The sequence below is a fragment of the Nymphaea colorata genome, chromosome 13 (assembly GCF_008831285.2).
Source record: "Nymphaea colorata isolate Beijing-Zhang1983 chromosome 13, ASM883128v2, whole genome shotgun sequence".
NCBI lineage: Eukaryota > Viridiplantae > Streptophyta > Magnoliopsida > Nymphaeales > Nymphaeaceae > Nymphaea > Nymphaea colorata.
Genome location: NC_045150.1, coordinates 6556957 through 6570423, shown reverse-complemented (window position 1 = coordinate 6570423; position 13467 = coordinate 6556957). Strand labels below are relative to the sequence as shown.

At 39.5% G+C, this 13467-nt stretch overlaps 2 protein-coding genes across 2 annotated transcripts; both read left to right on the top strand.

Moving 5' to 3' along the window:
• Positions 1–1481: 1481 nt before the first annotated feature.
• On the top strand, positions 1482–2282 carry LOC116267010 (uncharacterized). Its single transcript, XM_031648553.2, has one exon. The coding sequence runs from the start codon at positions 1552–1554 to the stop codon at positions 2116–2118; it is 567 nt and encodes a 188-aa protein (XP_031504413.1). The 5' UTR covers positions 1482–1551; the 3' UTR covers positions 2119–2282.
• Positions 2283–6677: 4395 nt separating this feature from the next.
• LOC116266598 (protein Iojap, chloroplastic) lies at positions 6678–11644 on the top strand. The gene is made up of 5 exons (XM_031647869.2): positions 6678–6950; positions 9265–9391; positions 10004–10142; positions 10236–10324; positions 11231–11644. The coding sequence occupies exons 1-5, from the start codon at positions 6780–6782 to the stop codon at positions 11350–11352; spliced, it is 648 nt and encodes a 215-aa protein (XP_031503729.1). The 5' UTR covers positions 6678–6779; the 3' UTR covers positions 11353–11644.
• The last annotated feature ends 1823 nt before the right edge of the window (positions 11645–13467 follow it).

Below are 13467 nucleotides of genomic sequence, written 5' to 3'. Positions count from 1 at the left end.
TTTGCTTTCATCTAGTCTTACTGATCTGGAAAGAGCCGTAGCTCCCATCCAACCCTTTGTCCCTTCTTTGGGTGTAAGGTTTGCTTTCGGTGCCTCGAGGGTGCTACCTTGCTGTATTTCAAGTTGAGCATCAATGACTTTTTTTTATAGCACAGGAGGATGGTATTCCTAACGTTTGAAATAGAGACTGACCACTTACCAGCCTCCCCTCCCAAGCAAACAAGTTACGAAGTGAACCAGAATGCAAAGCAGACGGGAACTAGGTTTATAATGCATTCATGACATGCATCCGATTTACCAAGTGGTCTGACATAGTAAGATTGAGGCATCTGATGATTAGGTGTTGAGCTCATGCAACCATGCTAAATTATGCATGGCGAAGAACAAAAACATCAGACATAGTAAGATTGAGGTATCTGATGATTAGGTCTTGAGCTCATACAACCATGCTAAATTATGTATGATCAAGAACAAAAACACCAGAATTAATCAGTTCATGCACAACAAACAGTAGTAGGGAGTCTTCCTAGTAGTGATTTTGGACCCCTGCACCAATTGGACCCATCCATATGCTGACCAGCTTTTGACTTTGGGAACCATCTAATGAGCTCATATACCAACTAGTTACTGGAATAGATAGCAACAAGCCATGAGTAATAGATCCAGTGGGCCTTCTTAACCAATAGTCCTTCCACTACTTGTATACCATTGATAGGACTTTAGTCAATGAAACATATCGGCATACCCTAAAAGGTAGAGAAGAAAGAGAAAACAGAAAAAATATTAACCTTAGGAACAAAAGTTGGACCTACTGTTTGGCAACGATAACAATTTATAATTGTTTTATAAATCTGCCCCCAAAATAAAACAGATTAATGGTGCCTCAATTTTTGAACCATATTCATGAAATGATTATAAACCATTCTCATTGGCAAACAGCTCCTAAAAAACCGTTTGACAAATAGAACACTTTGTAAGTGTTTTATGAATATATCTTAAAGATCAGGGCAGATTCATGTACATCTACTTCTAGTGTTCCGTAAACCTGTTCCAATTTTTGTGGTATGTAAATAAAATACTAACATAGTATTCCAACTACCAAATGACTCCTAAAGGATCTAGAACCCTAAAAAGAAAAACAAACACTTAAGATACAATACATGTTAGCTCAACAATGCATCCATTGTTGAGGATGCTATCAACCAAATCACCAAACTTTGAGAGCTAATGCTTCAAGATAAATCACAAAAGCGAGTTTGTACGGTCCATTTCAAATGAAAAAGAAACCATGTTAGTAAGCTAAAATTTGGTTTTAACAAAATCAAAAGAGCGCTAGCAAGATGATCACTTATCCTTTGGCCACTAAGTCACACCCAAACACAAGGTTAACATTAAACCGATACTTTACCGGATTCGATTCGGTTTGGGACTTTTACCTTTTATGGACTTCCGCCTCTGTGAACAGGATACTAAAACCTTGCGTGCCGACGAGAGCAAAGAGCCGAACCCTGCACTCTCTCTTTCTCTCTCTCTCTACGCGCCTGAGGAGAGATGCGGCCTCTCGACGAGAAGGAGACCACCGTTGTCTTCGAGAAGCTGTTCAAGTTTGTGGGCAGCAACCTTAAAGACATCGTCGAGCGCCGCTCAGCCGGTGACGGCCCCGGCGGCGAGGACGGTCGCTTTTGCTTCCGCCTCCACAAGAACCGCGTCTTGTACGCCGCCGAGCCCGTTGTCCGCCGCGCCACCAACGTCGCCCGTGACCGCCTTGTCAGCCTCGGCACCTGCATCGGCAAGTTCACCAAGGGCGGGGACTTCCGCCTTACCATCCAGTGCCTGGACCTCCTTGCCGCCCATGCCAAGCACAAGGTCTGGCTCAAGCCTGCCGCGGAGATGTCCTTCCTTTATGGCAATCACGTCCTTAAGGGCGGCGTCGGCCGGATCTCCGAAAATACCTCTGTCAATGACGGCGTAGTCGTCTTATCTATGTCTGACATCCCCCTCGGCTTTGGCGTCGCCGCCAAGTCGACGCAGGACTGCCGCAAGCTGGACCCTAACGGGATCGTCGTCTTGCACCAGGCTGACATCGGCGAGTATTTGAGGATGGAAGACGAGCTGTGAAGACCTTCCCTTTTCCCTCTTGAGTATGGTGTTCTAGTTGGCCTCATATTGTATGCGTTTGATTTTTTTCTTTCCTCGGGGGATTTTGTTACGGGAAGTTGGGCATTGAGACGTTCGCTTTTATTATTCACTAATTATAGAAGGAAGTCTTAGTAAAAAGACAATCTTCTTTGTGCCGCTTAAGTTACTTTCATGGTTTCCTGGCGTTTCTTGGGTTCGTTTTACAGACGATGGTGTTCTTCTTATGATGCAGTATTTTCTCTTCTTGTATAAACACGGTGAATTATGCCATTGCATTTGTAAAGGAGAGTTGGATGTGATTGGGCTAAAATTGTGTTACGAACTATGTGAATTTTATTGATTTCGCTTATACTTGGTGAAGATGAAGGATCCTTCTTCGTACAATGTCATGATGAGCATAACATTGTGACTGGCTAGGATTAGGGGAAGTGGTGAACATACATACAAAAATTCACTGTATTCAACAAACATTGTTGTTGAATGGATATTACCTATTGCTTAGTGTACTGCAACCATCCGTACAAATTCATTTCCCAATCAGGGAGGACACGTTCCCCTCATCCGATTGCATCCCACTTTGTAGCGCTGTAGTTTGGTTTAAAGCCTCTTTTTTTAGTCCTTGATGAAGAATGATGCTAAAGTTCTTTCTCTGCTTCTCCGTCTTCTTTTCTATTATTGTATTGGAAGGACGATGGTGTGTTAAGGATGTGTTTTCAGATCCAATTGAAAAGCAGCGTAATGGCTGTGACGAGGGAGTGGTTCCCATTTGTGAAAAGACGAGAAATAAGTTTGGATTTGTTGAATTGGGAAAGAGGAACATTGCAGACTGGTGGAAAGTGGTTGGCTTGGAAAGTTGTCACTTAGGAAAACAAATGTTCAGTAGTCCATCTAGTCACAAGTTATGGTGGAAGGTACCACTGTTTCCTACCTTATTTGCTGAGAAAGTTTATTAGAACAGCTTGAGCTTGACACTGAGTGGTATCGCTCAAGTGTGGTAGTTTAACAACAGTGAAATCTGTTGCTGCAAGCATGGAGGACACTTTCATGAAATTTCATTTACCGGACATTTTACCAGTTTATCTTAGCAGACAAACAAATCTTTCAAGACACTATAGTGAATAAAATGGAAAGCAAAGGAAGGGACAGGCGGACCGACAGAACATATTCCTTTGAAAAATTTGTTTCAACCGAGGCTATCATATTGAGAATAGTCATGTCTCAGTATGAGCTTCCGTTTGTAACTTGTATGCCTTTTAGGCTAAGAATATGCTTCTTTTGCCTCGTGAAATTTTGGTACGTTGTGGGGTTTTGGTTCCTTAAATATCTTGTGTGCACGTCACAATCTCATGATCCACAATCTCTACTAATGTTGATTGCATATGCAAAATATGCACCACAAGGAGTAGATAAATGATGCATTATGACATGTCGGTTAACAGTTGCCTTTTATTCGTATCTCATTGTTTTGTTATTCCTCACCGTTGATGTTCAATTTGTACATTCAGTTTTCCTTTTGAAACCAGAAAAAGAATCAACTGAGAAACGCTGTTCAGAAAGAAGCATACAAGAAAGAAAGTCTGAATGTTTATCTGTGTACAGAAACTACGATGGAATAGGCTGGCAGGGAAGGTACAGAGATACACAAATAGGAGAAGAAACTTGGACGAAGAAACTGCTATCTGATAGCAACAAAGGGATAAGTAAGAGCTCAACTGCAGGAAGCCAAATGCTTCAGTTAGCTACTATTAAAAGTGAAAGAGGGAGAGAGAGAAGGAGAGAGAGATTACGTTTATGCTAGAATTTCTATAGCAAAGACTTGCCAAGATTAGGTTGGCTTTGAATTTTATTGATTTTAAATGCTGAGAAAAACTGTAACCTGTTTGAAGGTGAAGTAAAGTCGAGAGGCCTACCGTGCTGAAGCTTGTATGCATTATTCCTCCATCACTAGAGTTCCACCCTTAACTGCTACAGCACGAAACTAAGTTCTCTGTATATTCAAGCATCATATTCCTGTTTCTTGACCTGACCTGATCACCAGCCTATGGGAGATGTCGGTCACGGTTCTACTTTTGATCGTCTGGTGCAGGGTTTCTCTGAAGCCCTTCTTCTACCATCTTTTTGATTGAATGTTGCATATAGGAACTTGAAACCTGTCACGAAGTCCCGAGTCCATGGTAAGCATTCAACTTCGACAAATGCAATTTTGCCTTTCATTGGTCATCTGAACAAACTTACAGGAAATATAAGGGTTGCCTCTTCAGCGTTGCGTGGGAGCTTATTACTTGACTAAAATGCAATTGTCACTCAGCTAATGAGAAGTGAAAGTAACTGCTATGTTCTGGTATTTCACCAGATTAAGCAAGAGTAATCATTTGTTCTTAGCACTTTGGACTCTTGAGAACTTTTATTACTGATTTTTTTTTGTTTTTTATTAAGCAGTTCTACTAGAAAAATGAAACTGATAGAATGCATTGCCCATTGTTAAAATTTAAAATGTAACAAAGAAACGGGCATTTACGAATGAAAAACATATGACTTGGCACTATGACATTGAAACTGATGGATATATACGTATACTATATGATATTATACAAGGATATTAATACATATTGCTATAGGAAAATGATAAAATCCAGTTGCAGTTTGGGACCAAATTTTCACCTCTCTCCTCCCTTTCTCATTTGTCTCTCCTCCTGTCTTCAACTTACATGGCCTGTTCTCCCCTCCTAGGGGGAGAGAGAGATGAAGGGGAAAAAGTGGGACAGGAAACGGACGTGTGCTCACCTGAATATTTCAGGATTTACCGGTTTGTCTTGATTGGACGGTCCCAACCATTGGAGCTCTCTCTCTCTCTCTCTCTCTCAACTAAAAAATGAATAGAGTAATAAAAAAGTATACAAATTAAAACTTTTAGAACAATTTTATGGATATATTAGTGAAATTTCAAATTGCTTTTGAAATGTAAGTTCCACAACAACCCTGCTGGAGGCCGAAGCTTATTAATATGAAATAATGTAAAAACAAAGTTGGATATATCGGCCCAAAAAATACATGGAACAAATGCGGAAGAAAACAAGAAGCCAAAAGAGAACAAAAACCAGATATTACAAGGTCTGGTAACAACTCCTCAGATGGGTTGGCCGTGGAAATACTAATCTGATTCCTGCATTAATCTTTCACACCGGTGAAAGTGGCCGCCAGTGGTGCCCGATCTTCCTAACGATTTCTGACCAAAGCCAAACGGTCCGTCCTTTCGTTGCATAGCTGGATGGTGTAGTCACGATGGGGCTTCAGATTGTGAGTTCGGCACCTCATTTTCCGGCAATAACAGATCAGCATTGTTTATGGAAATACCAGAGATGACTTCTTCACTGTCCAGCAGCTGTTTTCTTCTCTTTTTACCGTTCCCCATCCAGACTCCGATTGAACCCTAAGGGCGGAAAAAAAGAAAGGCTTTGACCTTTTTGACATATCTCTCCTAAGGCTATTGTTGATCTCATTCTAATTCACCTTAGTGCCTTGGATTTGCTGTTTCTGGTGAAAGATTTGGATGGCTAGGAACAACATATTCCTACCTTGGTGGATCAAATTTTTGCTGATTTGACGACCATTATCCGTGCCCCATGGCCCTCCGTATCGATGAACTCCAAAGTCCATACCTCCCGTGGCATTCCTTTTCTATTTCTACTTTTCCATGGTTTTCCCGCGGCTTGTTGTTCCATGTCCATGGGCGTTATATCTCTTCGACCCATACATGACATGGCGAATGTGTTTTCTATATAATGTGCATATAGTTTGCTTCAACCTCTACAAAACTCTTACATAGCTTTTTCTGTTAGACCGCATTTATACTGAAAATAACCTCAAAAGGTCTGGTTTTCATCTTGCGAGTAGGTGCCCAGTGCCCTTTATGTTGTTGCGTCGAAAAAACTACTACTTACCGGATATGGTTTTGTCGAGCGTTTCAAAATCTTTATACGCTTACCTGGTCTATGCCTCATATTGAAGTCATAACATATCTATTAATTCATGATGTGATCTATGGACCGGTTAGAGTGAGAAACAAAAAAGAAATGAAAAATCGTTTGAAGAATTTGGCTGTTTACGTTTTGATGGGTCATTTGAAACTCCAAGAACAATATTATTTATAAGAATGAGGTTGTCTCATTTGAGCGCATGACATACTCATACCAGTGTTGCATTTCAGCACATCCTCCTGTAACCTATGAATTCATAAGAATTCATATGATATGAATTGGGAATGGTATGAGTGGTATGAGTATGCTTAACACAGCTAAGAAACAAGCACAATACTAACAATATCAGGACATGAACATGTAAAAATGCAACACTGCCCTTAACCTGTTAAGTTAGAAAACAGAACTTTCAGAAAGCCAGTTTATAAATCACGAGGACAACTTTATCAAATAAACTATGGATTTCGTGAAATTCGATTGGCTATTAATGGTGACCCTGCGGGGCTCGATTAGTGGTGAATGCCCACCCCGACCGTAGATTTGTACTCGTTTTGGATTTTGATTTGAATCGAATCGGATCTATTTCCCACCTGCATTTGTTTCTAAACTGGATCCTCTTTTGAAAGTCGCTCTCTCTCTAACCTTATCGTCACTGGTTCGATCATGGCGTCGTCGTTGTCCGTAATTTTCCCTGCGCTTACTCTCTCGACGACTGCTTCCCTCACGTCCATCCAAAGCAGACACTTCTTAAGCACCCTTCTCTTCCCATCCCATCGAAATAAGTCTAAACCCCTTGCTCTGGTTGCTTCCAAGAAGAACTTCGGAATGGTCGAGGTAGGATTCCCAGATAAATTTTTGGTGTTTTAGCTTGTTGGCTGTTTCTAAATTTTCATGGCTGCTGTGCTCGTTTTGGTTCTTCCTCTTTCTCTCGGGGCACTATTCGCTGAGGGAAATTCTTCATAAATTTGGAGGGTCGGTTTTTACCATGCTGGGGAAACCGTTTATGAATTTGGAGGGGAAATCGTATTGGCTGAGGCAACTTATGGGATAAATGGCCTTCGTCGGCCAGCATTGCACTTTGAGTAGGGATTCTACATTACTGAGTTACTTGCATACTTTCTGTAATCGTTGACAGGCTACCTCCATGCCGAGTTGGGATGGCACAGAAATCAGGTTTCCATCCGTTTTGCCCTTACTAAGTCACCAGGTCCAATGCACATCTGGTTGTCAATATACTTCAGAAGTACGACGACAACGCTTCTAGGACCATATCTATGGTATGAGTTATTGGCCACACAGGCAAGTGGCAACTTGATCTCAATCTGTTCGGCGGCTTTGTTCAAGTTGTTAAAATGCACTATACACCTCTCTCTACATGAATCCAATTGAAGGCCACTTGTTTTTCCCTCTGTGAATTGCTTCACTTGCGTCTCACTGAATGTGCTTCTGGTCAGTTGGAGGATGGACTCATCACATTTTTGTAATGTTAATTGGTAGCTTGTAGATTAGTGTTTGTTGCAAGTTGCAACGACCCTGTTTAAGTGATAATTGTGTTCCAAATCCTGCACCGAGTACTTCCCATTGGCTAGTGGGCTACTGGAAATTACAGTCTTGGCTCTGTCTTTGTATCCTGAATAAACTATTTTTAGGTGAGGTTGAAAGTCATGCTTCGAGCACCCATATGGTAATAATGCAGGAATGAGCATACTAAAATCTGATCTGGTACCTCGATAACATTCTTCGTTCCCAGAGAGAGAAATGGATTTTCTACGATTCACCTGTATTGGTTTGTAGATTTTGTTAGTGCTAGGAGTACTATGGATTTATCGCGGCAGGATTTCAAAGTTTGTAGGAAAATTTGGCACATGCCTATTTATGGCACATTTCCTTGTGCATGTATCTTTATCAACTGGCCATCATTTTCAGTTCTTGTAAAGGATCAACTTTTACTTAGTTTATAGAGCATTTTGATGTGTATGTATGAGGACACAGTGGTTTTATGGTATTTCTATGGGACGGATCTGCAGAATGCAAGCTTTTGGTCCTCTTTGGAAGCGCCAGTATGTCTCTTCCCAGTCAGTGAGATTAGAGATCAGATGCAATTCTAAAAGAGACGAGAAGTTTGTCATTCTCTATCTGCTTCGCTGAACACTGAACTTTTTGTCTGCTGAATTGGATCGTCTCTCCATGTGAGGCTTTGCTTGATGGGGCTCTGTGAGATAGGGAGTTTAGTTGATAGCTAATTCATTTTGTTGTTCGTAGTTTATTTGGTTTGTATTCTTTCGTACATTTTTTGGTGTGCGTATCTGTTCAGTAATAATAGGAGTTGATGCCCTGACAGGCTTTTCTTGATCAATTGGTTCTATCGTTCTTTTTTTTTTTTCTTACATTAGTTACTGTGTTATCTTCCTGGTTTTGTAAAGCTCTATGTGACAGGTTTGTGAATCATTTATCGTAGACCTTTGTTGACTTGATGAGTGGCTGTGGTTCATCAAGAATTTGAGGCAAAGTTCAAGTTACGTATTAGCATGATTAGCCTTATGTTCTTTTCTGCTTCCTGCATATACTGTAATCTTTCTCATCAGATATCCTGATTGCTTTATCCATGACTCTGTTTTGCCAAGAGCTGCTGTCAGTGTGCTCTAATTATGGTTTTTAGCTGGAAATTGATTTAGTTGGACAACACCAGGTGGCAGTTTTGGCATTCAAAAGTTAGCAAAGGCCGACAGGATGATTGCATACTGACTGGTTTTTTATTGTGCATGTTGTACGATTAGCAATCTCACAATTTTCTGCCATATTCTTTCTTCTTGGTTTGATAGCTCAGCCTGGATAGCCTTAATATGTATATATAACTTGATGTCTTCATAATTTTTTTTCCTCCCTTGTATAGAAATGTAATCCTTGTTAAAAGGGGCAGAAGATGAGTTATTTGGCTTTAAAGGACTTTATATTAAATCGTCATTTCTTCCATTCATTCATGTGATGTCATAAAAAAACTTCTCTTGTTGAGGAAGTGAAACCTGACTTGGTTAGAAGTAGAACTCATGATAACAGGCCCTCTATCTATGTGAAACTAATGTGTTATCATGATGTTTCACTGTCTACCTTAGGAAAAATTAAATACAACCACATTTACTTCTTTCAGGGCATGAATGAGGATATGGACGATGTGCTAGATGATCTATTTGAGAAGCATGGGAAAGTGGTGTTTAGAAGCACTGATCAGAAGCCAGTCAGTAAAGAAGCTAGCGATGATGCAGAAAGCTTGTCATGTGAGCACATTTTTGTACAGGGTTGTTATTAGCTAGTTCTATGAAACATACAATAGTGTGGATCATGATGTGCAAAATTTCTCTCTTGGCAATAGAGCTACCCAAAGCTCAGAGAATGTATGTCAGTAGGCTTTCCAACTCTATGAGGGGGATACTTCAGGTTTGGCCCCTATAGTATAAGCTTCCAACTACGTCACCGATGTGCTTCCTTCCTTCTGGATATATAAGCCCTTATAAGAACAGTATATCAACTGGCTGATTTTCCAAAGAGAACAAATTTAAGAGTATCATGCTGTAGCTTCTAGATCTTACAAAGCATCTTTTACATCCCCTCTATTGCAGCTGATATGGAGTCCTTTTTCTCCTCCTTAGACAACTTACGTTGGTCTTTATTTTGTTCCTTTTCCAAAATTGTGTGATAAAAGTTGCACGATTCAGGGAATACTTTGTTCAGGTCAAATTCTCAAGTTGTGATGCATTTTACTAGTTGAAACATGCTTTATTCATTTTATGGTTGATTTGGAGCACACTATATAGAATAAATGTGTATTAATCTTAAGAAAAAAATGAGCATATTGATAATCATCTGTTCATATTTTTGGTTTCTTGTAGTTGCTGTAGCTTTAGCTAAGGTTGCAAGTGATGTGAAGGCCTCTGAAATACGGCTTCTATTTGTAAAGCCTCTGGTCTACTGGACTCGCTTCTTTATAATCGCTACAGCTTTTTCTCGACCTCAAATTGATGCTATCAGGTATTCTTCTCTCTGTGGTCATGTGAAAAATTTCAGCTTTGTTTCTTCCATCAGAAGTAATGTGAAGCATAACTGACATTCTCTCAAACACAGCACAAAGATTAGAGATGTAGCAGAAAAGCAATTTAATAAAGTTGCTTCTGGTGACACAAAAGCCAATTCATGGACTTTGCTGGACTTTGGTAAGCCATTTCTCTCTTCGAGTTAACATGGAACATTTAATTTTCCCCAATTGGCAGATGTAGGACTGTTCTTTATTAGACTCAATTCAAGATCTTCAGCATAATCAGATATCTTGTGGACGTCCACCCATGTTGGTGGCTTTATACCCTATGTCATATGGGTGCAGGGGTGTGGGTGTGAGTGCGGCGAGGATATACATACATACATACATATATATATATATATATATATATATATATATATAATATATATATATAATCTACTAGATAGTTAATTAATTATTTAATAGATTTGTTTATCTATATGTACATTTTAGTCATTATAAACATTGGAGGGATAGTTTAGTCAAATGTGCATCTAAAATGGTCAGTTTTGGCCTAGTTTGGTGACCACAGCTGACATTCCGTGTCGGAGCCGCACCAGCACCAGCAGTAGCACCTAACTCGTGTGGATGTGGGGGTGGCAGCTCTTTAGGAGCACCCATGTGACATAGCTCATGCCTGGAAAATGATTGTACATTATTTCACCATTTTTTATGCCGTTATGGGTTGCTCATGGTAGCAACTAAATGGTGTTATATTTGGCAAAAGAGCTACATGTAAAAATTTTTTGTTTGCTCAAGAGAAAAGAACTTTACAAGGATGGTCTAAAAAGTTAAATTTATGGAGGGGCTGTATTTTGTGCATTCAAGTTATGCAACATGAATGTTGTACACATTTGGGAACTCTCATATCCAAAAATGGAAGCAAACATGCATGAACATGTAGTCAAACACTAAATTTATCGCGCAGTTTGTAAGGGTTTGTCCAAAATCTTCAGCATCTAATAATATCTTGGTTGTTCAGCAACGATGATTGTTCTTATTTCTCTGTCCACATGACGATTTTCATGTTCAATTTTTTCAGGTGATGTTGTAGTGCACATTTTTCTCCCTCAACAACGGGAATTTTACAACCTTGAAGAATTTTATGGAAATGCCACCTCTATTGAGCTTCCTTTTGATTCTCAATCCTCCAGTCGTAGCTAATGGAGTCTCCAATGAGTTCTGTCATAAATGGAAGGAACATTATCCTTGGGCATGAAAGTTGGATCTTGATAATGCAAGTACTAAAGGCACAGAAAGTTTTTGATCTAACATAGACTCTTCGAAATGGATCAACTCAAGTGCTGGTGCGGCTTCGATGCAGCTGGGGTACAACCACTAACAATTTGCTTTCTTTTTTGTTGAATCGTTGATAGAATCATAGCTTGCACATTGTTAATTATAATTTTGTTGTATGTTGATATATACATATAAATATATCCTCACCGTTCTCACACCAGTGTTTTTTGAAAAATGCCACACCCACCCACATCCACACTTGCACCTGTGTGTGACCTAGCTTTCGATCAGCTTTCAACATTTTCTGGAAATAGTGGTAATTGTTGATAGCCAATTTGAGAGCTATGAAATTTCCCAAGCCCACTGTGGCTGGTTCGCTAATTCATCTCCACTGCAAAATGCAATGCAATCCCTAAAGTTCTCAGGAAACAACCCTTAGAGGTTACTTATGTCTGTTGTAATGGTATCGAAGCAAGAAATGCTCCTAGCTGTAGTGTCTTGACTAGGATCATGTATGTTTCATGCTAAGTCACACAGGTGCGCCAAATGTGGTAGTGCACCTGCATCGGTGCAGCCCGACAGGACACCCAACTCAGTCAAACCGAATTAGGTGCTGCTGATCGCATCCATTCTTCTTTTCTCTTGTTTTTTTCACATTTTTTCCTTTTCTTATCTTTCCCGCTTCTCTCTCTCCTCCCTATTTTATTTAATAGAACTTTGAATTTTGTATGAGATTAAGGTAACCTTGATAAAAAAAGTTTAAAAATATAGACAAATAAAATTACTTATATAACATATTATATATATATATATATATATATATATATATATATATATATATATGTTTGCCGCACCCACACCCATTCTTTTTTGGAACTTGAAGCACCCACACCCCGCATCCATGTGACATAGGTTTCATTCTTGCTTGGTCTCCTTACTAGGCTCTCTCTCTAGAGAGAGAGAGAGAGAATAGTAGGTATTAGATACTTAGATGGTATATGGATAAAGAACAACCTTAACTATTGTTTTTTCTGCAAATTAGTGCAAGGAGAAAATATGAGAACTAATACTAGATGACAAATTGCCCTAGGATATTTTTCACTTTGTTTTTCTCTTAACTGCCGTTTAAAAAAAAATCAAGATTTGACATTGTGTCTTATCCTTCTAACACCTACCTATATATATATATATATATATTCAAATAAATTTCTTTGGCATTAGAAGTATCTTGCATTTAAAACTATAGGACTTTCGTAGGAAAGGATGCGCATGCCACATCTTCAATTGGACAGGCCTTTGCTTCTACCAAAAAGTCACTAGCCTCCTTTTTTAAGTAATTTTTAGTTTCCAGATTAAACTTGGGTGTTGCATTCATTTAGAAATAAGAAAGAGAAAGGAAGAGGGAGGCTAGCAATGGCACAGACTGCTTTTTTCTTTTACTGGTGTGGGCTGGTGAGATGCAATAGAGTTAATTTTACATCCAATATTTTATCATCTTATCTACCAATAATCCTTGTCGGATTTTTTTCTTTCTTTTCTTTTTGGAGCTTAAATGAACTATGACCACCAAGCTATAAGAGAGCACTTGGAGAAAACTGAAACAACAAAGGGGCATGGTTGGAACTGATTCTGGAACTGTGTATTATGATTTTTCAGAACCACTTTTCTCGATGGATATTTATCCCATTAATGATGGGCTTAGAACCATTACGTGAATGGCAGACAAAAGCTCTACCCACCTACCTATAGCTTCAAGCTGAAATGTAAGTTGAAAAAGGTCAGGAGTTCAATACCATGCTTCATTTTGTCCTATGGTCCCAGATTGTTTATCTAAAATAAACAAAATAAAATGAAGTATATGTTACTCCAAAGGGTTGTAGCGCGTTGGGGGGCAACATTGGTCTACATCCTAAAGGGATTTGTGTTTAAATCTTGAAGTGGTCAGTGTTACATCCTAGTGCACTCTTTGTATGGATTGTAATAGGCCCCAAAGCAAACTCCATGAATCATGGGGGTGAAGGCATAAGGGGAAGGGGGCAG

Coding starts and splice junctions, on each gene's coding strand:
- LOC116267010 (XM_031648553.2), top strand. CDS start 1,552: ATGCGGCCTCTCGACGAGAAGGAGACCACCGTTGTCTTCGAGAAGCTG.
- LOC116266598 (XM_031647869.2), top strand. CDS start 6,780: ATGGCGTCGTCGTTGTCCGTAATTTTCCCTGCGCTTACTCTCTCGACG. Junction 9,392..10,003: donor TGATGCAGAAAGCTTGTCAT/GTGAGCACATTT, acceptor GGTTTCTTGTAG/TTGCTGTAGCTTTAGCTAAG. Junction 10,325..11,230: donor ATGGACTTTGCTGGACTTTG/GTAAGCCATTTC, acceptor CAATTTTTTCAG/GTGATGTTGTAGTGCACATT.